General features: G+C 47.5%; 1 protein-coding gene across 5 annotated transcripts in view; it reads left to right on the top strand.

Annotated features, from left to right (window-relative positions):
- Positions 1-23,260, top strand: part of LOC112561923 — a 44,012-nt gene extending 20,752 nt beyond the window's left edge. For all 5 annotated transcript variants that reach the window (XM_025234783.1, XM_025234782.1, XM_025234781.1 and 2 more), the window contains 36 exons: positions 1,317-1,638; positions 1,751-1,819; positions 4,172-4,257; positions 5,160-5,227; positions 5,415-5,587; positions 6,013-6,375; positions 6,822-7,061; positions 7,586-7,714; positions 7,817-8,056; positions 8,367-8,543; positions 8,822-9,058; positions 9,210-9,317; positions 9,741-9,848; positions 9,974-10,084; positions 10,528-10,638; positions 11,518-11,628; positions 11,839-11,953; positions 12,464-12,565; positions 13,067-13,113; positions 13,519-13,681; positions 14,152-14,423; positions 14,849-14,994; positions 15,209-15,365; positions 15,578-15,682; positions 15,929-16,060; positions 16,256-16,585; positions 17,147-17,266; positions 17,493-17,633; positions 17,883-18,016; positions 18,278-18,497; positions 19,347-19,457; positions 19,731-19,841; positions 20,238-20,399; positions 20,744-21,112; positions 21,448-21,510; positions 22,047-23,260. In XM_025234783.1, coding sequence (XP_025090568.1) covers positions 1,317-1,638; positions 1,751-1,819; positions 4,172-4,257; positions 5,160-5,227; positions 5,415-5,587; positions 6,013-6,375; positions 6,822-7,061; positions 7,586-7,714; positions 7,817-8,056; positions 8,367-8,543; positions 8,822-9,058; positions 9,210-9,317; positions 9,741-9,848; positions 9,974-10,084; positions 10,528-10,638; positions 11,518-11,628; positions 11,839-11,953; positions 12,464-12,565; positions 13,067-13,113; positions 13,519-13,681; positions 14,152-14,423; positions 14,849-14,994; positions 15,209-15,365; positions 15,578-15,682; positions 15,929-16,060; positions 16,256-16,585; positions 17,147-17,266; positions 17,493-17,633; positions 17,883-18,016; positions 18,278-18,497; positions 19,347-19,457; positions 19,731-19,841; positions 20,238-20,399; positions 20,744-21,112; positions 21,448-21,510; positions 22,047-22,162 — 5,769 coding nt within the window. In that variant the 3' untranslated portion in view covers positions 22,163-23,260. The remainder of the gene's footprint in view (positions 1-1,316; positions 1,639-1,750; positions 1,820-4,171; positions 4,258-5,159; positions 5,228-5,414; positions 5,588-6,012; positions 6,376-6,821; positions 7,062-7,585; positions 7,715-7,816; positions 8,057-8,366; positions 8,544-8,821; positions 9,059-9,209; positions 9,318-9,740; positions 9,849-9,973; positions 10,085-10,527; positions 10,639-11,517; positions 11,629-11,838; positions 11,954-12,463; positions 12,566-13,066; positions 13,114-13,518; positions 13,682-14,151; positions 14,424-14,848; positions 14,995-15,208; positions 15,366-15,577; positions 15,683-15,928; positions 16,061-16,255; positions 16,586-17,146; positions 17,267-17,492; positions 17,634-17,882; positions 18,017-18,277; positions 18,498-19,346; positions 19,458-19,730; positions 19,842-20,237; positions 20,400-20,743; positions 21,113-21,447; positions 21,511-22,046) is intronic.
- The last annotated feature ends 325 nt before the right edge of the window (positions 23,261-23,585 follow it).

The raw sequence follows: 23,585 nt of genomic DNA, 5'->3' as shown, positions 1-23,585 counted from the left end.
GGAAAGACTACAATCCTGCTGTGCTGTCGTTGTCGTGGAGTGATTGGATCGTTTCTGTCAGGCTAAACATTTACCAAGTCGACTCAGACGATGTTGTTGTCAGACTAAATACAGAAAACAAGAAGGAAATACTCGGAAAAGACGAGAAGTAAAAGACAAGGCAAGACGTCTCCATCTTTGATGACACCAACTGTCTTAGTAGAAGTCGTTCTTACTGCTTAATAAGCTACATCTGCCGATCTCAGTACTTGATGAAGTCCATCTGATACTTTTCCAGCTGGAATCTGATGACATATTAGCAATAACACATTGTGTTACTAATTAACTAATAGGAATGTTTGTTAGAACACGACCTGCTGTTGAATTAACGGCGCGACATATTTCTGTCATCAGGAAGGCTGAATGTTTTCATGATTTAATTTCTCTACGTTTAAAAGTATGTAATTACAACAGCTGTATACTGCATTTCACAATAATCACGAGCATTCCTTGTGAAAGGTGAAGGTTGTTCTTGAACCTTTTGGTTCACTGGAATTGCGGGTTCGAAGGTCGGTGTTCGCTGCGCCAAACGGGTGTCGAACCGGTGCGTCTCCGGATTTTGATGCCAGTGTTGAGACCTGTGGATTTTCGCTCCATAAAAAGAATGTACACAGCATCCTAACATCATTCAGCTTACTTGTCCATTCAAACTAAGTATGCAAACCATAGTTCTCCATTCCCTCAGTGTCTGTGTGTAGGTGGTAGAACTGGGGATGGTCGTCACGATAAACATGGTTACAAAGCACGAGAAAGATAATCACAAAGCATTCTGTTGTCACAAGGCTTGCGGTCGTCACGTTCTTGTCACGTTCTTGTCACGTTAGCCATTGTGCAAATACATTTGCCATGTTGTTTCCTGTTGACACGAACAAGCACTGTCTTGTTCTCGGACAACACTTTGAAGTTGTACTGTTGTCGCTGCTTCCATTTCCGGATAAAGTTGTCTCAACAACATTTTGTGTGTGTGTGTGTTTTCTTTGCGATTGTTTTCTGTCTGTTTGTATTCAAAGGTTCTTGTAACAAGTTCACCTTTGTGCATTTCATTAAAAAAATTTATTTTTTGTATTCCTTCTCTCTTTCTATATATGTTGAGAGACTGTTTCGACAAACACATTTAGTTTCTTCTTTGTTTGTTTTTTTTTTTTTTGTTGTTTTTTAAGGGGGAGGGCGAAAGCTTTCGAAAGGTTGACGGAGATAGATTTGTTGTTTTGGAATCTGCCTCTTCTTGTGTACAACAGCTATTTCAACACGTACACTTATTTTTGTTTTTCTAACAGCGCTACTCCACCTCCACCGAGCCTCGCACACCCACACCATCGTCACCCAACGGCCATGTCGGGGGAGTGGGGCGGGTGCCTTCTCTGCCAGAGAGCGGGGAGGCCGACGACGTGTTCGTGGACGAGAAACTAAAGGCCGGTAACAACGAGTTCCCGCACTTCGCCCCTCCCCCTCGCACCCCCGGCACCGCCCCTCCCCCCGACGTCGCGTGGCCCAAGAAGACGGTCAACGCGAGGCGATGTCTGCTCATCGCTGCCGGCATCACAGCCGTCGTCCTTCTGGCGGCCGGCGTGGGACTGGCCATCGTCCTCGTCAGACCAGGTGTGTGTGTGTGCTTGTCTGTGTGTGTGTGTTTGTCTGTGTGTGTGTGTGCTTGTGTGAGTGCTAGTGACTCAAGAAGAAAGTATGTAAACTTTAAACTCTTGTTTTCCAGAGTCAGAAGCTGAGTCTTCACCGATCCATCAGACCTCTACATCATATCTCACATCCACCATGGAGACACGTGAGTTCATCCTGCCTCACTCTCCTCCTCTGTCCCTCCATTGTTTGTCTCTCATAAAAATATGAGGGGTCCAGGAGCGTTACAAGATCCTAGAGTGCTCCTCACACTTTTATACTTTTGTGTAGTAAAGGAAATCACGAGACCTAAAGACAAATATTATTTTACCCTCCTAGCACATTTCAAATAAATATAATTATTTATAATTGTTATAATTTTATAATTTGTTTATTTTTTAAATTACTTATTTTATATAAACAACGGCACACTATCAAACCAGCGAGAACTCTACTTAGCCAAGTGATGCGCGGCTATTATTAGACAGCGAGATGCTCGCGCTCCGAGCCGCCATGGAGGGCGCTAGACAGGGAGGCCCGTTACGTCATCACCGGTGACGTCGGACTGTCCGACTTCAAGGAGCAGACGTCGGACATTCACGTCTGGCTCACCAAGCCATTAATCGTCCGATCGCAGCGGGATGATGGCGTTGCTAGGGGCAACGCGAGGAAAGTGCGGGCCGGGGTTGGGCCACGTTCAAGACGTGCGCCGCCCGCAGCTGGACGCGTTCAACCCGTGACGTCGCCCGGCGTCTGCACGGTCAGCCTCTCGCTCGCGCCGCCGCCTCCTTTGTTCTTTCGCTCGCTCGCGGAAACGACGAAAGCTCCGGAAGTGACGTCACCGAACGTGGACCACGCCGTGCGAGAACCTGCGTGGGACTTTGGACTGAAAGCAGTTGTGGATCGAGAGATGATCACGAACAGACAAGTGACCAGAGGCTTTCGTTCAAACGGTTTGTCTCGTGTTGTTGAGCCACATTCACGTGAGACGTCACGGCCAGCTGTTGAAAACTCTCTCTGCCAAGCAAAATAACAAAACCGTAAATTTTATTTATCTTCATAAGGTTGATTTCTCGCAACTGTGCAGTCATCCAGGTGCAAGGTGGTGGAGGTGGCTATTACAGGTAAACGTCGAATCATTGGCCAGCAAACGAATCACGTGCTCGCTTACCTGTCAGACGAGATGAATTACGTCAGGTACACGACTACCAGGTCGCTGGGTGGCTGAGGGCTTGTTGACTGCGTCTGGAGACGGAGGTGTGCAGCTGCAGTAGACAGGCATCCTGCTGACAGTCGGAGGAGAGTGTTGTTCACTGAAATCTTGTGAGCGAACGAATGTGTGAAGATATTGGTTCTGGACGAACTCTAGCGAGGAATTTTAGTTTGTTTTTCTATTGATGGACTTCAGGTATCGGTGGGCTACACGAAGTTCTGCAGCCAAAGCTACAGGCCACCCAAGAAAGTAGAGTGTAAACAGATTTCTGTGGTGAGACATTGTGGAAACATCGACTGTACACAGGCGTGAGTGAACGGGCGTGATACTGGACAATTACCGAACACACATTCTTGTGACATTTACCTGCTGTACAGGTATACGTGTGACGCTTTGTTCTTATGAAATAAAGTAAACAAGTTCGAAGGATCGACCTCTCATTGCGCAATAACAGGTTTTTGAGTGTCGGCGTGATTATATAAAATTAGTGCAAACCGGTTTTAAGCTGTCGACTTTACATTGTGTGAAATAACTGTCAACTAGTTTCACCGTGTCGCCCTGACCTTGCCACACAGGTAAACAGCTTCAGGTGGATATTCAGGTGGAATTACAGCGGGTGAGTGTTTTATGGCGAGACAGCCCAGCAGCCACAGGACCTGTACTGTCTGTCATTCCCTGCACTTCACAGGACAGACGAGTGAAGATCAGACAGACGGAGAGAAGGAGCGTTCGATAAACTAGAGTCGGAAGCTGGGGCAGGCGGCCATAGCTCGCTGTGTGTCACTGGAAGCCAGACTGTGGAGATGCTGTCGGAGATTACCATGACAACCTGCGGGTCTCCTGAATAAGTGTGCCAGCGAGTGCCTTGTCCACATCATCGGACAACAAAGAGGGGGGAAAATTTTTTTAAAAAAAGAAAAGAAAGAGAGTGTAACGTCGCAAGACACTCGGCGGGCGTCACGTCACGCTTCACGTGCACAGCTTCGCGGAGTCGGGCGCGCGCGAGCGACCCTGCGGCGATCAATGACGAGGGCTGTGTGGGTGCTGGGGTGCTGACCGGCGGGGTGGGTGGATGCGAGTGTGGGTGGGCGGGGTGTGTACCCGGGCGTCGTGACACGGGAGTGGAAGTGTAGGAGTGTGGGTAGGGGGGAGGTAACTGCCAGGCCGGGAATGTCTGGCTTGCCAGGCATGCGTGGCGCGTGGTGACTGCGGCCTGGGTTGTGATGACGTGGTGGTGGTGGAAACATCGGGGGACGTCGCCAGTGCTCGCTTGACGGTTCATCATGGTGCTGTCTCTCGTTGCAGCAATCATCACGTACGGCGGCAACCTCTTGCTGATATCGCAGTGGCCGGGTACGCGGGAACAGCTTGAGACAAGCTTGTCGCAAGATGTGAGTGTGGATTACTTTTGAACTTATTCCTTCATGTCATATCTCTGTTTTTGGTCTGTCTGTCTCCCCGTCCCCTCTCTCTCTCTCTTTTTTTTTTCAAGAATTGTAGGTGTATGAGTCAAGCCTTTCTCTGTGGTTTTACAAATAATTCATTTTTTTATTCATTATGGTCTTACATTTAATCTATTGTCGATGGCCTTAAATATAATATTTCCTTCCTTTATTTCTTTTCTACTCACGATCCTGTACATGCCCTTCTCCCCACCCGACTCCTTCTGTCTGATGTGAGCTATAATCGGGTGAGCATTCTTGGAGCCACACCACTCGGTGGTTGCTGAATGTTGACGACATAGTCGGGTGGTAGGTGGAGGATAATAGATGTTAGAGGGGTTGGAGGGAGTGTTCTAACAGTTGTATCGGGTTTCTGAAGTGGTAGTTGCAGTTAGCATGTGGAGGGCTGTGGCGACACACACGTTGAACACAGCAGGATGCACAATAGTCGGTGGGAGAAACTGTACTTAGTGCTGACTGCACCGTTTGTTCCTCTGCACTTTGTCACCTCTCTTGTTTCTCTTCCTCTCACTCGGAAACAACCACCCCCGGTCTCGTCTTGCCCTGAAGTGCAGTGTGTGTGTGTATCCACACAGTGTTATGTATCTACCTCGCAATATTGTATATATATAGTTGCATCAGCTAGACTTTATTCGCTCACTATATATAGTCAATGTGTCTGCACATGGAGTTACTTGCCTCTGTGACTAATCGCTCACGTGACTCTCGGAGCAAGTCAGTGATTGTGGGTTCATGTGAATAACCTGTTACTTCAGTGAATATTTTCCCATAATGCACCTGGAGTCCATAGATAGACTGTCCAATGTTCTAACAGAGATGTTTGGTTGCAGTTCATCTCTATCGTCAATAACTCACAGCTTGAGGCGTTTTACCTGGGATTGTCAGTCGAGGATTTTCAGTGAGTGAACTCTTGAATTTGTTTAACAATTGACTCTATCGCTCTCGATAATCCTCGTACAGCAGACTCTTAATTACTTGATGATAGCATTGGTATATCTTCCTAAATACTCGGTCAAAACACTGGGATATCTTGTGCTAACTTCTTTGTCCATAACATTGAAACACTTGCTGTTGGCGTCTGACAGGCCCGAAACGCAGAACGTCACATTCCAGTTGGACTTCCGGCAGAACGTCACGGAGCTGACGGCCCAGGAGCCTGTGCAGCATCTGAAAGTCTTTTTGCAGCAAGAAATTTACCATCTGCTACGGAACGGGCAAACAGTGATTGGTATCATTCCCGAGTCCTTTGTGTTGTATGGTGAGTACAGTTCACATGTCTTACAGCATCACGTGACTAAAGCTGGTACTTCAGACTTTTATTTTGTGCGTGGGGAGGAGAGTGCGGGCTGGACAGTGGAAGTCAGAAGAGGGAAATATAAATCAAGAATTTAGCAAGAACATAAATGTACACACACACAAAATCTGCATTAACTGCATCCAGTCACATGTAACGGCCGTGATGCTACAGTTATGTGTGACTATATACAGTTCATGCAGACGATCAGTCACGTTGCTATTGCAGTAACGCTGTCAGTGCCACAAATAAATTATGTAAGCAACATTTATAGATGATGAAAGTTATTTTAGTTTCGTGACCTTTTTGTGTTCAACTTCGTTGAGAAGTGACGATAGAGAAGTTGTCGTCTCCTTGTTGAAGTAACCTCAGTGACGTCTGTCCAACAGATATTCCACAATTATCCTCGACTTCGGCTCCGCCATGGACGACTGTGACGTCACGGCATCTGACTTCTACCTCTTCATCAACTGTCTCGTCGTCGTCCATCGCAGTGTCGCTGCCGTTATCTTCACCCACATCGTCGACTCCCTCAGCGTCCTCCGTGTCAGCTGCAGTAACAGCTGCGGCCTCTTCCACACCGTCGACCTCGTCGGCTGCTCCGTCCACTTCGTCAGCGTCAACGACAGCATCTGTAACTTCGTCGTCCTCATCCTCAGAATTCGTGTCTTCATCAGAAAAATCACTGATGTCATCGACAAAGATTCAGACCACCACACAGACTGCGACATCACAAACATCGACTGCTACAGGTAGGTCAAAGGTTACTTTTGTTTTCTGTCTGTCGTGAATTGGCGAAATTTTTTCAATTCTGTTGGACAGAAAAAAACAAACGAAAAACGAACGGAATGACAGAGAAAGACAAAAATACAAAAATGAAAATTTAGAAACACGGGCATTCAAAACATGAAGCACGAAAGTAGAAAGAAGACAGGAAAAATAGATAAGAAAAAGTAGGAAAAAAGAAAAGAATAAGAAAAGGAGGAAGAAATAAAGGAGAGATAAGTAAAGAAAAAAAGAGAAAATAGAAAAAAAGGACTGAAAGAAAAGAAATAGAGAAAAGTAAACGAAAAAGGAAAGAATTTATCGTGTGTATGGTGTGTGTGTAATTGTATATGTTGTCTGCGCACAAAAACTGTTTCGAGGGAAACACGACAGTTGTTGAGTTTCGAGTAAGCAATGAATGGTTGTGCCGCAGTGCCAGAGGAATGCCTGGAGCTGACCTTTGACCCGTGCCTGGACCTGGGGTACTCGCACTTCTCGCTGCCCAACCTAATGGGCCATGAAAGCGTGGAGGAGGCTGAGGAGGACTTCTACATGTTCAACAACAGCCTCGCGACCGCCTGCACCAACGACTTCACCTTCTTCTGCGCATTTGCATTTCCCCCTTGTGACGTCACGCTCAGTAACTGGATGCCGTGTCTGGAAACTTGCCAAGGTGAGTGATGGAGAGAGAGAGAGCACGTGACAGGTGAGTGGCCTGCTAAGACCATACTGCAACAACAACTCGACATTTGTAACTACTGACTCGAGTCACGTGATCCAGCCAGTCTACCACGTTCAGTTTATTTCCTCAAGATGCTTGTCATCAGCGATGACTGATAAGTTCATTCATTTCACCTGCAGGTGGCGCAGTGTTTCATTTGTCTAGTTTGGTCCCTTCACATCGCCGCTTAGGAGATGAACACAATCGTTTATCACCTCCTCCTGATTCTTATACCTATCATCATTGTCGTTGTCATCATCGTGATCGTTTTAGTTATCGTCGTCGTTGTTATCATTATCATTGTTATCGTCGTCTTTATGAGCGTCGTCGTCGTCGTCGTCATCATCATCATTATCACTAGAGACGTTTCTTTGTGGTCTTGTTTGTTTACCTGTTGATGTGGGCTGCATTACGAGCAATAATTCTGCATTGTTTAACAAACTTGAAGGGTTCAGCTGTGTCTTCGAACATTGCAGACACGGTGTCCAGGTGTAACGACCAGTTGCCATGGCCGCTAGACTGCGTGGGCTTCCCCCACGAACAACCCTGCCTCCAGAGCATCTTCTTGCCGCCTTCTACTTCCACTTCACCCCCTCCGCCTTCTTGTGAGTTCTTCCTCCTCGTCACAGTTTGTTGACTTTTAGTCGCTGTTTTTACCTTATAGATGACACTTACCAAAAAATTTTATTTCTTCGCTCATTTTACAGCGCTGTGCGTCAGTCAGAACTACCAGCCGTGTAGGAGTCTGGGCTTCACATCAACCATGTACCCGACGTGGTTTGCTGAAGACGAGGCCGCCAACATCCGGGCATTTGAGACGTGGGGCATGCCGACTATCCAATCGGGCTGTTCGCGCGTGGCCGAGTACTTCATGTGCGCCATGTTCTTCCCGTCATGCAACGCGGAGCATAACAACGTCACCCGCCCCTGTCGCAGTACTTGTGAAGGTGAGAGGTCATGGACTAAGCGAGAGAACGGTCAAGGCGAGGTCAAGACCAAAGATAAGACCTAGACCACGGGAATGTCAGGCGAGCAAAGGGGACTGACTTAGACAATAGGGGACGCTGCTATTTGGGTCTTTTTTTTTTTTTTACCCCACAATAAGTTCAAATTCAGTTCTTACTCACTGACACATGCACATGCCTGTACAAGCGCACGCACGCACGCACACACACACATACACACACCGCTCTCTCTCTCGCTCTCGCGACCAGGTGCGCTATGCTAACCCTCCTCACCTGGCCGATGTGTTGACAGAGGTGGAGGAAGCCTGCTACTCACAGGCCAAGTTCAACCCCTACTGTCCGCTGTTCAACACAGACCCGAACACCTGCCTGCTCCCTCCAGTCATGACAACCCCCTTGGGCACGATCAGCAACAGGAAGTCCTCCATCACCGAGGTCACCACCACGCCGCCGACTACACCCACACCACGTAGGTATCTCGGGGAACAGATTACAAGAAGTGTGTTTGAATCCTTGACAGTTGTAGACAACCACCCTTGGTGATGAAATGGTGTTAAAGAAGATAATTGATTGTGAAAGTGGGCTTCTTCACAGAATAAAAATAAAACAGAGGGACACGAACACATCTGAGACAAACTGTCGTCCGACAAGACAATCTTGTGAAGACAGATACACATACATAATGTTGGTTAGTGTGTACAACGTACAGATTTATTAGAAAACATTTTTGTTCCAACCTGTCTGTAGACCAGTGCCTGCCCATCTCCATCGAGGCGTGTCGCCATTTTGGTCACCTGAATGGAAGTGTGCCCAGCACCTGGGGTGCGACGGATGTCGAGACAATACAGAAGCAGTACCTGTATCTTGTGGACCCTGTCGTGTCCTCCGGATGTTCCGAGGTCGCTCTCTTCTACGCATGCGCGATGTTGTTTCCGCGCTGTGATGATGGCGTCTTCCTGTATCCCTGCCGGAGTGTTTGCGAGGGTGAGTGGCTTCTGGTGTTCTCTTACTTTTGTTCTTTCAATGACCTTAAAAGAAACTTTCAAAGCTTGACAAGTGTTTTGTTCTGCAAACTTTAAAGTTATGCTGTGTCCTGCTCCCCAGACCTCAACGATTTACTCTATGCTGTCCACAGAGTACGACAGGAAGTGCAGAAACGCTCCCAGGTTCTTTCCCCAGAACTGCTCGCTGCTGCCGGACAAGGCTACAGATGGAGAGTGTCTCCAACCACCTAGACCTGTAGGTAAGGAGCCTTCTGCTAGTTTTGCTTGCCTTCCGGAAGCCTTCCATTAATTTTCTGGAATAAGATTTTGACAGCAGGTGAGAGGCGGGGGGAGTGTGCATGTGTGGGATAGAGAAGAAAAAAACCCGGCACTTGATTTGTTAAGAAGTTTAATTGTCTTTTCTTTCTTCTTTTTTATTGTTGGTTTCCTCACAAACCTCCTGTTTATGGTCTCACATTGTTTAGACACTCCTGGTCATTGACTCTTGTCTCGTATCGTCATTTCCTGTCTGTTGGCTCCGTTGTTGGTCTCAGTGTGTAATCTTCTGTCTCAGTCTTGGTTCATGATCTCGCGATGTGATCTCCTGTCTCTTGATTATCGCTTGGTCTTGTTGTGTAACCTCATCGTGGCCATATATTGAACTCAACTGATGATTGTTGCAGACTGCGGTGACCAGTTTCGCTGTGAGGGCGCTCCTCTGTGTGTGCCCAAGAGTGCCGTGTGCAACCAAGCCAACGACTGCGGTGATTGGTCAGATGAGCGAAACTGCAGTAAGTATTGAAACGTCAGCGTTGTCTGAATGTGTTTGATGTCTCTGTCTGATGTCCTGTCTGGGGTTTCGTGTTTTCTGTCATGTCGCTGACCTTAGACCTTTTTTACATCTGATGTGTTGCAGCATGCAACAGCGACTTCGAGTTTAAGTGTGACATGGGAATGTGCATTCGTAACTATCGGAGGTGCGACTACCAGATCAACTGCCCGGATGCCAGTGACGAGGCCAACTGCAGTAAGAACTCTCCTTTGTCTCTGCCCCGCTGTCTAGTTGTCTGTTTGGCTGTAAAGCAGTAACCAAAGGCTCTGTCTAGCAGCCTGTCTACTGCTGTATCTGCCCTCATGTTTGTCTGATGCCCTTTCTTCGTGTAACTTTTTTAGCAACTTCTTTGCCAGCGTGTCTGTCTGTCTGTTTGGTGACATAGCCTGTCTGCATGCCTGCGTGTCTGCACCTTCACTGCATCTGTGTGGGTGTGTGTTTGAACTGCTTGACAAGACAGACATTACAAACGAGACAGACATATTGACGGAGAAGGTAGACAAGACAGTCAGATACAACCACACTAAGGCAGAGGTATACAGACTCTCTAAGATCGACAAGACAGACAGAAAGGGGGACAAGAAAGATAAAATAGACAGCAGCCCTGTTCACTGAAATGTTTGTTCTTCTCTCTGAAGCCAACTGCACCAGAAACCAGTTCACATGTCGGGATGGGAGGTGTCTGATGGCTGAGTGGGTGTGCGATGGAGATATGGACTGTTCAGATGGAGAGGACGAAGCTGATTGTGGTAAGCATACACATACACACACGAAAAGCACTACACACATACAAAAAAGCACACGCACAAAACTACACATTCACATGCACATGTATACACAACACATTCACACACTTATATATATAAGATGCAGGACATTTTTTATATCATTTTATTGAATTCAAAACCTGAAACGACCAGACGCTATGAAAAAAAAGCAAAACTAAACATTGCAGGCGACCTGATGAACTTCGTCTTATTGTCTGTTGATCACTGGTTTCAAAATAATATTTTCTCGATGAACACCATTTGGCCATCTGGATATATTGCAACCTACGCAGCTTCATGCTTAATTTCTTTGTATTTACTTGACGGTTGGTTGGTTCACATTATGTAATCAGCAACTTTTGAATCAGGAACACAAAAGCGAGGACAATTATCCAAATGGTCATGGTTTGACAGATCCAAATTTGTGTGAGATAATTTGCTTCTAGTCACTGGTAATTATGAGCTGGTGGGTCTGAGAATGTGAACTGTAGCATCGGGGGATCGGACATCGTAACACAGTAATAACTGTAATAACCGGCGACATTTTGTCATTACTTCTTATCAAATGTCACATATGCACAATAATGTCACTCATAATTAGAACATTTTCTGAACGGCATTCACAAAGATCACAATAAGAACATTATAAGAAAGCCCAAAATGTTTTCATAGGTGAGGTCGGGAGTCTTCCTTAACAATTTTGTTATAAAATCTTATGATAATTAATTTTTATCTGAAACCATCGTACATTTCATGGTAAAAGCTGAAATGTGGGTAAATCGACGATCATTACCGGGTGTATAAGTTGACAGGGTACAGTTTAGACACAGGGTACTACAGTGTCACGCCCTCCTGTCACAGGCACGTGTGACCTCCCGAGCTTCGCGTGCACCAGTGGCGAGTGTCTGTCCAGTGACGCGCGCTGTGACGGCGTCGTCCAGTGCAAGGATCAGACAGACGAGAAGAACTGCAGTGAGTTGTCTTCCTATACTCCTCCTATACTTCCTCCCTCTCTCTCTCTCGATGTTTAAATTTATTTCAACATCCTGTTTAAACTATTTTCGTTCCGACGTGTGACGTGACACGTATACGTTGCTGGACGTAGTATTACGTGACATGGTGTCACGCGAGCGCCTGACGCTGTGGTGTTGTTGACGCTGTGTATAATGTGCTGACGTGCAGTGGAGGTATTTGACGACATCTTGTTCCTGTTCGTGGATGGCGGGGCCCATGCGGTGTGTGCTGACGGCTTCACCAAGCAACATGCTGACCTGGCCTGCCAGTACCTGAGATACCCGTAAGTCACGTGAGCGCACGTCCGAGCCCAAACTCGATATGATGAGGGTGGGAGAGGGGAGCAGAGACGAAGAGGGGTTTAGTGGACACTGTAAATGCTGGGCAGGGCTATGGAAATGAGTGTCATGACGTTTGTATTGCGCAGGTCACGTGATCTTTGCTGTTCAATGGTAGTAATTTATAGTTCGTTTGATATCGATGAACTTACATAACTTTGATGTGTGGGGGTAGCTTGTAGTCTGGACTACCTAGTCCGCTGATTGCACACATTACTTTGTTATGTCACCCAATGATATCATCGTTGTCATGGAGTGAAGGTCTGACCGACACAAAGCAACACAAGTCTGAATAGACAACGGTCAGCATCCCTCGACCCCTTCACGGCGCCTGACTGTCACATACTCATTTTTACATTTTGTGTTCATTGTAACGTAAAGCATATTGAGTAAACTGTGATTTTTTACGTGAGTTTTACGTGTTTGATGTAAGGCATGCATTGTCATGGTTACAGTGGGGCCATCACCATGGAAGTAAAGATATATCCGCACTTGATGTACTACAAAGTATCCACCAACGGAACCTTTAAAACCGTCATCAGTCGTGGCGAGCCTGTGTAAGATTTTTTAAATTCTCGGATCGGGCAAACTCCGCAGTGTGCATAAATTGTCTTTTGCTTGTTTGTATGTTTACGTGTGTGTGTGTGTACATGCGCGTGCATGCGTTAATGAGAGAGGGAAGACAGAATCTTAGATGTTACAGCTTCAGACTGCTCAGAGATTTTTCAGTAATTTTTGAAACAAATTAAATTTTTGTTTTGTTGATAATGAAACCCTCTACGGCTGCTTTAAAAGGATTGCAGCCTCTCCCTTCATTAGCAATGAACAAACCCGAGTAACTCTCTCTCACACCCGGCTGAACACTAACAGAACTCACAGTGAACTGTTGTTGTTTATACCAGCGGGGTGTTTTCTTGTTGTACAGCGCTTGAGCCTGCCTTTGATGGTGGGATAAAACAATACATAAATCATCATCATTATTATTATTACAATTATTATCATTATTATGGCACGGCTAGTGGTTCTAATGTCTTTCTCTGGTCACGTGATGTTTGCAGGGACTTTTGTGATGACCGCGTGATTTCCCTGACCTGCGCGCCTGCTGGTGAGTACAGCTCGTGGTAGTTTGATTTACATGGAGACATTAACAGATTAACTGCTGTCAGGTGGAGACATCTAGTGAGCGAGGGGATGGTGGCAGGACATGTGACGCCCGGTGTCTAGGCTTGTGACCTGTGACCTAACAGGACCCGAGAAGTCCTTGTGACGTACACTTTCAAGTTTCAAGGCCCCTTTTGTAGAGCAGGACCTTGTCGGTCACGTGCAATGCAAAGTGAAGTCTAAACAAGGGGTCTCCTCTAGGGGACTGTTAGGTCGACATTTCAAGCCGACTAAGTAAAGAAACGGTTAGGACAGTCAAGACTATCTGACGAGGAACACTGCACAGCAGTAGTGAAAATTGTGTGTGGATGGATCATCATCTTATTTATTTGTTTGTGGCCACGTGCAGAATGCGGGGAAAACAACATGATGGGTAACTTCATCATCAATGGCCAGGATGCGAATCCAGGTAACGCTCCCTGGCAGGTGTCCATCCAGGAGTTCGGCAAACACTTCTGTGGAGGCTCGCTCATCCACCAGTACTTTGTGGTGACCGCAGCACACTGTGTGGAGTAAGTCTCCTCCTCCTCCCCTCGTCATTGTTCCTCTGCTTATCTTCTTTACTTTCTGTCTGTGCCGTATGTCTGTCTACTTGCTAACATTTCTCCATCTGTCTATCGCCCATTCTCCATCTGCATTGTGGGCGGACCGGTAGCTTATCTCACATCACGCCTAAATAGCACACGCGCAAATAAATTAATAATTTATTAATTAAATCATCATCTCATCATTTCATCTCGGCCACCCTGTTCCGTTTCTGTGACACATATATAGAAATATACAGTATATGGCTGCTGTGCCGTAATGCTAGTGTCCGTCAGTATTTCCAGTCACGTGCCCGCCCATTCCTCTTTCTCATTCGTTCATCTTTCTCTCTCCATAGATTAATTAGTCTGTATTTCTGTCTGTGGTTTGCCAGTTTACCGTGAGTTCTTCAGTGTGTGTGTGTGTGACCTTACACCTGTCACGTGTCTGTCACCAGCCAATACATCACTCTGACCAACCTGGATGTGGTGGTGGGGGCGGTGGACCTCTCCAAGCCCGAGGCCAGCCGCAAGCAAGTGCGCGTCAAGCGCATCATCAAGCACCCGCAGTACCAGCCCCTCAACGGCTACGACGTGGCGCTGGTGGAGCTGGCCACCCCGGTTAACTTCACGGCCTACGTGGGGCCGCTGTGCCTGCCGCGCGCCGAGCATCAGTTCTCGCGCTTCTCCCGTTGCTTCACCACCGGCTGGGGCCGCATGGATCCCAGCAGTAAGTCGTCAGAACGCATGCACGTGCGCGCGCGCACACACACAAACACATTAACCGCTACTTGTAATCACTAGTAATGCTGTGCCAAAAATGACATTTTTATTCATCTCACTCTCTCCGACCTCTCCAGCGTGTGACGAGATGGGTTCGCGTTGACAAGAGCTGACTTGAGCAGCGAACTATTTTCTATTGAAATTATCCTCAATTTAAATTATCCGCATTTTAAATTATCCTCATTTTAAATTATCCTCATTTTAAATAATCCTCATTTTTTAAAACGTGATTGTAATATCTTGAGGGCGTTGAGGCAGTAAGGGAAATATATTGTGTGGGTTTGTCTGTCATGTTTTATTGATATACGTTTAGAATAATGCAATGCAGACATTGTAGACTGATGGTTGTGTGTTTGTGTGTGTGTGTGCCAGTATCCAGCATGGCAACGCGGCTGCAGATGCTGAAGATGTCGCTGTGGGACACAAACAAGTGCAACTCGTCCTACGCCTGGGATGGCGGCATCCGTCCTACGGAAATCTGCGCCGGCTACTACTCAGGAATAAGAGCTCCTTGTCAGGTACAGGCTGGTGGTTACTAGGCCTCTCATCAAAGTCACCTGATGCCTCTCGGCTACAAATTTACAAACCTTTGCGCCTCCTCCTCTGATCTCCTCATCACCATTAATCATTATACATCATTTATTTCTGTAGTTTTTTTATTATCTGTATGACATCCCTGGCAACATTACCATTTGCTTGGCCTGTTGTCATGGCCTCTTTTTTTATTTGCAGGGAGACAGTGGTGGGCCCTTGTTCTGCCTGTCCCTCAGTTACAACTGGGTGCTGGTGGGGGTGGCTTCGTACGTGCACGATGGCTGCAACAAGCCTGAGAAACCAGTGGTCTTCTCCGACGTTTCTTTGTACAACGGCTGGATCCACAACAACACAGGTAAGACACTGTCACACACACACTCATGACATCTTCAGGGCTACAAGCCGAGTGTTTCCCGAGGGTCGAAACGTCTGTGGTGTCTTGATATGGTTTCTCTCTACTGTCATGGTGGAAAACTCACCCTCGCAGTCAAACCAATCAACCATGTAATCAACAAATGACTGTATGACCAGTATGTGTGACAGTGTCATGACATTCGTATGTTACAGAGTGCCGCTTTCAGTGTGGCACCGGGAGATGCCTGTACGACAGTAGCATGGTGTGTAACAAAGTGAATGATTGTGGCGATAACAGCGATGAAATAGACCTGTGCGGTAAGTCTCTTTTTTTTCTCGCTATAAGTCTCTCTCTTTCTCTCTTTCTTTTTGTCATCTTTCCCTTTATAAACTGTTACTGCACTCAGTTCCTGTCACGTGGTACATTTTAATATTATTGGCAGTGAAATGACGTGGCTGCCCCGGAACAGAATGGTCGCGAATCCAGTCGTAAAAGTCAATGTTCTAATAATAATTTTTTAGTTTTTCTGTATCTAACTCTGTCTCACTCTCTGTTTATTGCAGAAATTTCTGCTAACTGCACTTTTGAAGACGGGTACCTGTGTGGGTACAACAGCGGCCAGTGGCTGTGGGTGTCAGAAACCGTCATTAACAACCGGTACCCGCTCTACGACTACAATCAGGGAAGATACCCAGGTAAGTAAAGGCCAGGTGATGCAGACAAAGTCTGTCATCCAGTCCAGCAAGTCCAATCCTACTTTTGTACAATAACTAGAGCGCACCTGACAATGTCCACACTCGTGAAATCTTCATAATCACGTTTGTTGTGGACACGGGGAAGGTTCCAGACTTTAATTTACAATGATCCATCACTTCTGTTTTCATTTCCAGGAATGTTCTTGATCGGTCCCTTTAGAGGGTTAACCCTGCACACGCCAAGAATAGACCTGACGTCACCCCATTGCTTCCGCTTCCGGTACCACATGCGCGGGATGGTCGTGCAGGGCCTGTCCGTACACGTGCATGCGCTGGAGACCGTGGGCTGGAAGATGGTGTGGTCCAGGAACATCACCAACATCGGCTGGGGGGAGGATATCTGGCAGCTGGGTCAGTTTAACCTCGGGAAGGGTCACTTCGACATCGCCATCATGCCCTACGACGACGGCGTGGTCTCGGTGGATGACGTTCGTCTCTTGAGCGGCACGTGCGCGGCGACCGCAGGTGAGTGACGCCTACCTGGCCAAGTGCTCGATCGTGAGCAATCAGATGGTTGAGGAGGGAAAAAAGAGGGAGGTACTTCTTTACAAGCTTGGACTGACTCTAGTGAGCGACTGCTCCCAGTGCAGACTCCCTCTTGCAGCTGCAAATTCCTGTTATGGAAGAAAAGCAGCTTTCTTTTTTTTTTTTTAAGAATCCCTCGTGCATTTGATCATGACTTATCTGCCAATGCCAGCTTAGAAAGAGAAGTTCTAGCCCGTTGAGACTGCTCTGGAATTATCTGTAGCTACCCTCGAGCGGATAGCCGAGTGGTTAGAGCGTTTCTGAACTAAGAAATGCGATAGTTTGCTTCCAAGTATTTTTCTCTTTGCTCGTCTGTTGTATAAGATACCCGCCTTGTTTGTGCTGATAATTTGAACGTTAAAAATGTCGCCTTACATTTTTTTAAACCATTATCTCAGTAAATTGGGGATGTTTATTTAGGTTTTTCACAAGAATCATGTATGCGATCTTTGCGTGAAAATAATCAGCTGCTTTGCTACATGTGTTTGTTTGTGTGTTAAGGGTGTACTGATGATGAGTTTTCCTGCAAGACCAACGGCGAGATGAACTGTCTACCGTCTAAACTCAGGTGTAACGTAGTGGCGGACTGCGATGATGCAAGTGATGAGGTCGGCTGCAAAGGTAAATTTGCTGACCCCTGGGAAACAGCCTCCCAACCTTAATTAACTCCTAACTTTTAAACTGAGAAAACAGTCAAAAAAGATTTTCTTTGTGAAGTTTAATCCACCCAACGTATGACCGCGGCGTGTCCACTTCCGGCGACTGTTGTGAGACTGAGTGTGACGTTTGTATTGTTTATCGTATCAGACTCGGTAAGTACATGTTGTCCCCACGTGACTTGTTTCAGAACCGTTGTACATCTGTAACATGGAAGACGGTGTGCAGTGTGGACTCCGACAGAACTCCTCCGACTCCAACAGCGGCGAGTGGCGTCTCGTCAACGGCTCGCGCGTGGACATGCGTGACGTCACATTCAACACGAGCAAAGGTGAGTGAGACCTCGCACCTCGCACACGTGATGAACGCATGTGCTTCCTTTATCAAGCTTTTCCTCCCCTTTGTCCTTCATTACCTTGATTACCTCAAGTTGCCATTCTCGCTGTCATTCTGGACATAAAGACTCGTTCGTGGTTGATTTGTTGGAGAGATGGATGGAAGGAGACAGCTGTTTGTTTATTTGTGAGATCTACGCCATGCCTGTTGACTGTTGCTGAAGGTGATCATCTTTGGTGTGCAGGCCACCTGATGCATTTGGGAACAGAGCGAATGTTGAGTACCGACGCGGTGTACATGTACCACGAGCTGTACCTGGGAGGACGGCCGCACTGCTTGAGCTTCTCCTTCTTCTCCACCTCTACAGTTAGAGTGGAGGTACTTACTTGTCTACACTTCTCGTGAGAAACTTTGGGTACAAAATACGAACCTAAGGACGATATTAAAACCTGAATTGTTGTTGTTGTTGTTGTTGTTGGTTTGGTTTTTTTTTTTTGTTGTTGTTGTTGTTGTTTTTTTTTTTTTTTATATAAATCAATGTTTCTTCATCATTCATTCCACATTCAATCAACATTCCAGCCTGCTAGTTAGACAGATTGCCCAGGGAGGACAACTCCAGGAGCTGTTGTGTGTTTTCAGGTGGAGTTCTTGCCCACGACCTCATCAGCCCCGCAAGTCATCTGGTTCATGGCCGATCGCCGGACGATTGGGTGGAGCCGGACACAGGCTCAGATCCCTGCCGCGGTCAAAGGTCAGCTGAGATATGTCGTGTACGGGAATCGCCTTGACCGCAGCATACTTCACCCCATGTTTGCCCTCGACGATATGAGAATCGACCGCAACGACTGCCCGACCTTCAGTAAGTGAAGTGTTGTGAGATATGTGTGTGTGTGGGGTGACAGGGTGTGTGTTCACTGGACTGTAAATGTAGTTACTTCACTGAGCTTAACATCAATCTTGCTTTTTATTAAAGGCCCAACTTTCGCCGTCTGGCAGGGAAAAATGGATTCGATCCGGTTTGAGGGAGATGAGACCCTGGGGGTACTCCTCGTTCCAGATGGAAGTAACTAGAATGACATCTAAGGCACCTGGAGCTGCGAGAGTTTCTCGTCTTTCCTTCCCCTCAACTTCCTCCCTCGGATCAAACCATTCTTTCTCGCTATGAGTTCAAAGTTCGGCCTTTAAACATTACTAGATGCGAGTAACAATCAAATAATCATAAAATGCAGGACTTGCTCAAGGCGCCAAATAATAATCTGTGGGCAACGCTGTTTCTCCTGCGTCCATCCATCTTCTTCGATCGGTGTTCATGTCGGTTATAGCTTGTGACCGGGGGAGTTCCCTAAGGTCGGTCACAGCTACACACGTCGGTACCTGACTGGTCTCATTCAGGAAATAAAGACATTTTTTTAGGGATAGGGTGGGGACAAGAGATCACACATAAATAATCGCTGCCCTGTTCAAGCTTTCCGCTTTGTTTAGTTCTCGGGTGGTTTGATGGGAGAGCGCTACCTACTAGGTACTCGGGTTCCTCTAACTTGGTGCCGTGGGGTTTACCGGATGGATAGTTGTGGACGGGACATGCATACGGGCCCTGGTGTCTTGACGGGACATGCATACGGGCCCTGATGTCTTGACGAATCAACAGACAGTTGACGGATGACGTCACTGAAGGCTTTGCGACTAACGGCAGTGTTTTGTTTGACAGCGTGTCCAGCGGACCAGCAGGCCTGCAGCAGCGAAGCGTTTTGCCTGACTCCGGCACAGATGTGCGACAGGGTCGTCGACTGCAGGGGCGGCGAGGATGAGCGTCCGTGCAGTGAGTAGCTAGGACGTCACGTGATGTGACTGGTCTGAGTGTGACGTGAGATGTGACTGGTCCGCCTGATTCGAGCATGTTATAGGAGGCGAGCTACTTGTAAGCGGCCCACCCTGTACATACCCGCCTGGATTGGTGCAACTGTGACGTGGCGCGTGATGTCTGGGTGTGACGTCACGAAAGATGCAATGTCTAGGTTATTGTAGCTTTGTTCATTTATGTGTGTGTCTGTGAAGTGTATTTACTTATAATGCCTTGTGTTTCGTGCTGCAGATTGTACAACGGCGGAGTTCAAATGCCCCAACGCTCAGTGTATACCTAAAGTCAGCACTTGTGACACTATTCGTGACTGTCCGGACGGCAGCGACGAGGGCGCCATCTGTGGTGAGTGCACGTGCGTGCGCAGGCAAGAGAGTGTGTGTGTGTTCCGGTGTACCTGCGTTTAATGTCCGTGAGCTCATATGAGCGGACGAGTGCTTGTTGATGTGTAAGAGGCATTTTGTTGACAAGCTCCGGTGATACGTCACTTCCGTAAGGATAAATAAAGTATCCTCATTGACACGGAGAATGTTTTCACAGGTGATGAACATCCACAATATGTCTCCTGTTTCTCTTTGTGAAATGTTCTCAGCCCCTCGTCCCTGACATGAGTGACAAGAAGCATGCCGTAGTTGATGAGTTCAGCCATGCACACGTAAACAGTTCTGTCACGTGATGTTGTTATGCCTTCCACACCGCTATAGATATGTGACGTGTTGGTTGCCGTGTTTCTGTCCACAGACCACCTTGTGTCGGTGACATGTGACTTTGAGGACCCGTTCATCTGTGGCTACTCTCAGAACGCTTCGTCAGAAGAGAAGGCCTACAGGTGGTCACGTGAAAAGGGGGGACCACTCAACTTCGGGACGGGGCCTGACCGAGACCGCACTGGCAATAGTTCAGGTAAGCAATGCCAGGTCTGCTGACACAGGTGCCAGGGTTACAAGGCGAAACATTCACAACATAAATGTTCTTTTCTCTTCGCATTCCTTCCATTCCCTCACATGACATAGTTATCTCCCTTTTCCTTTCTCCGCATGCCAGGAGACGCTAGTGAGTGCTTCGGTCTTCTCCGACTTTTTTTTTTTTGCCATTTCCTCCACAATGTCCCACTTTTCGTTTTCTTCCAAACATGCACTCATACAATGCCAGCATTATCATCAAACGATAACGTGCTGACGTAGTGGTCCCTGACATTGTACTGTTCTGTCACTACGTGGTCACGACGTAGTCTTGTCTCGTTGCAGCTTACTACATGATGGCCAATGGGGAGAACGGCAAAGCCCACGACTACGTGGCCCTGCAGTCGCGCAGTTTCCTGTCCAACGGCAGCACGTCACTGGCCTTCTACTACCACGCCTACAACATCTTCCACCAGTTTGACATCACCGGCACGCTGGCGCTGGTCACCAAGGACCACGTGACCGGAAGTGAGGTGGTGCAGTGGCAGCTGAGGGCGGACGGCAACAGCACGTGGCGGAGCGCATGCGTGCAGCTGCCGGCGAGCAACAGCTTGTCGGTGACGTTCGTAGCCTCGCGCGGCAAGGCTCAGCGTGCCGACCTGGCCCTCGATGACGTCACGCTCCTGGACAAAAGCTGTGACGAGTTTTCCAAGAGTGAGTTGTAAGCCATGCCAGCTGTACTCAGAGTGGCTTTAGTTCGCAACTAGACTCAGAGAAAGGTTGTGCCGCCCCCGGAAAACTGTAAGATGTAAAGGGCGCCATGCTGCTTTCCGTTGCTTGTCCAAGAAGACAGAAAACCTTGTCCCCTGTTTTAGAGGGTGTGGATTATCAGTTGTGCTTGTAAAAACCCAGATTCGGTTCGTTTCACACGTTGGACCCCAGTGTGTAAGTGGGAGTGGAGTTGAGCCCTGCTTGTTAAAGTTGTTAAACAGTTCTCTTTTCTCGCCCCCTCCACACTATTAACACCATGTCACGTGATTTGTCGACAGAATCTCGTCTTCCTAATGCGCCGGTAGCGGAGAGTTCTAGACAGGAGAGCACACAAACGGCAGGTCAGTAATCTACACTCTGATCACCGGAACTATTCACCAACCTCTTGCATGCACTCATGACCCCTTCCCTTAGACCTGAAACCGCTTGGCTGTGACGTCATTACAACGGCAAGAACTTTTCTCCTTTAGGATGTAAAAACTCTTTCAACAGAGATGTTGCAGCTGCTCTGGGTTTTTTTTTCTGGAAATGAAGACATTTTGCTTCCTGTAACTGGGTGTTATCAAACAAAAGGGAGAAAACTCTTCAGGTATGATGCTGGTGAAGCTGCAGCGTGTCCAGCAAAGGTGTAGATGGACGACAAGAGAAATTGTTGGCAACGAATGAAAAGAGATTGAGAGAAGAAATGAGAGATTAATACTTGATTGTGGCGGTAGATGTGAAACTGAAATGATAATAAGTAATATTGAGGGCTGGATATGAGAGACGGACATGAGCATGGCACGGCATGAGAATGATGAATACTTGATACTTGATTGTGCTGTAGTTGCTGCAGCATGCCGCAAGGTGTGACGGTGTGGTGCTGGTGTTGTTGCAGCATGTCTCGCTGGCTACAAGGCGTGTCGCAACGGCATGTGTCTCAGCCTCACCCACTTCTGCGACGGGATCCAGGACTGCATCGACAACTCCGACGAAGCCAACTGCCCGAGCTGACGAGGATTGTCGGGTGTGGGATTCCCGAGCACTTCCGCTTCAACATATCAGTAGAGGCAGATAACTCCTGCCACAGTAGTGCCACGCGTCGCTTCTACTCCACTTCTGGCTTCAGGACATGCGTTGTCTTGACGACGGCCTGGTGGTGCCCCTTGTCTCCGCCAGGGTGTGCCCCGTGCCCCCTAGACTCCGCGGGGTAGTGCCCCCTGCTGCTCTTCATGGCGAGACAGTTCGACTGACAAGATTTTCGCACAAACGCGTGTGTGTATCTGCGTGCGTGCTTGTGTGTGCACGTGTGTGTGTGTGTCGCGCGTGACTTTAGTTGTTGTTGTAAATATTTTTATGCCGAAACACTTTTGCCGACCAGAGGTCAGTGAGGTGTCCGAATTGTGATTTTCCAACCATTCCCTTATATTTTTGAATTATTATTAAAAAGATGCCCGTTCAGCGTATTTTATTTATTACTGGCGCTGCTATGGCAACTACGTGATGTTAATTCTGAAGCCTTGAACTGCCATCAGTGACGTGATGAACACGTGATGACGAGAAATGTGAGCCAGCTTCGTGATGAACAGCAGGAATCTCGACGAGGTCGTGACAAAGTCACGTGTGTCACGTGTACGGTGGGTGGGTGGGCGGGTATGCAGCGATTGTCACGACGGTGTCCTGGTGAACAAAAACACTAATGCTGTGATGAACTCTGTGTGTATGTGTGTGAGTCTCGTGATGAACACGTATCGATGCCGTGGTGTACGTGACAGTGACGTAATCAGCAAGCCAGCCAAGTGACTGTGCGCCAGAGGTACGTCACGTTGGTCACGTTACGTTCGCCTCCTGTGTTGCACTACGTGACAGTACTGTTTCACTGCAAGTCTGACACACGTGTGTGCAAGTGTGACCAAGTGCTACACAGCTGACAGACAGACGGCGCGTGTTGATGACGTGTACACAGGGTGGAAACCAAACTCTCCGACATTCATTCCTGTCTTGTTACGTGTTACTATTGGCTTGGCGTTACCTCTACAGTCTGTTGCTACCGTAGCAAGTACTTACCTGGGCTCCGGTGCATAGGCGGTCTTAACTTTTCGTCTTGCTTAAAGGCCGAAGTCGAAATGGGCGTGTTTTCAAATGGTTTCGCCCGTGCGAGGGAAGGTAGGAGTACACGGGGTCAGTACCAGCGGTCAGTCTTCCCTAATTGCTACCCTGGCCCCGAGGCAGGGTGGAGATCGCAGGCGATAAACCGTCTTTCTCAGCCGAGTACTTGGGTTGGCGGTGAGAAAAGCTGGAGTGAAACGGTTGGCAACTGAACATACTGTCACAGTCAGAGTTAGGACCGGCAATTGAATGTATTCTCCATCAAATAAAAAGAAAATAAGGGAGAAAGAGATGAACAGCGGAAATGACACAAACACAAAGACAACTG

The sequence above is a fragment of the Pomacea canaliculata genome, linkage group LG4, assembly GCF_003073045.1.
Source record: "Pomacea canaliculata isolate SZHN2017 linkage group LG4, ASM307304v1, whole genome shotgun sequence".
Classification (NCBI taxonomy): Eukaryota; Metazoa; Mollusca; class Gastropoda; order Architaenioglossa; family Ampullariidae; genus Pomacea; species Pomacea canaliculata.
Note: the sequence above shows the minus strand (reverse complement) of the source record. Positions and strands in the feature narration are given on the sequence as shown.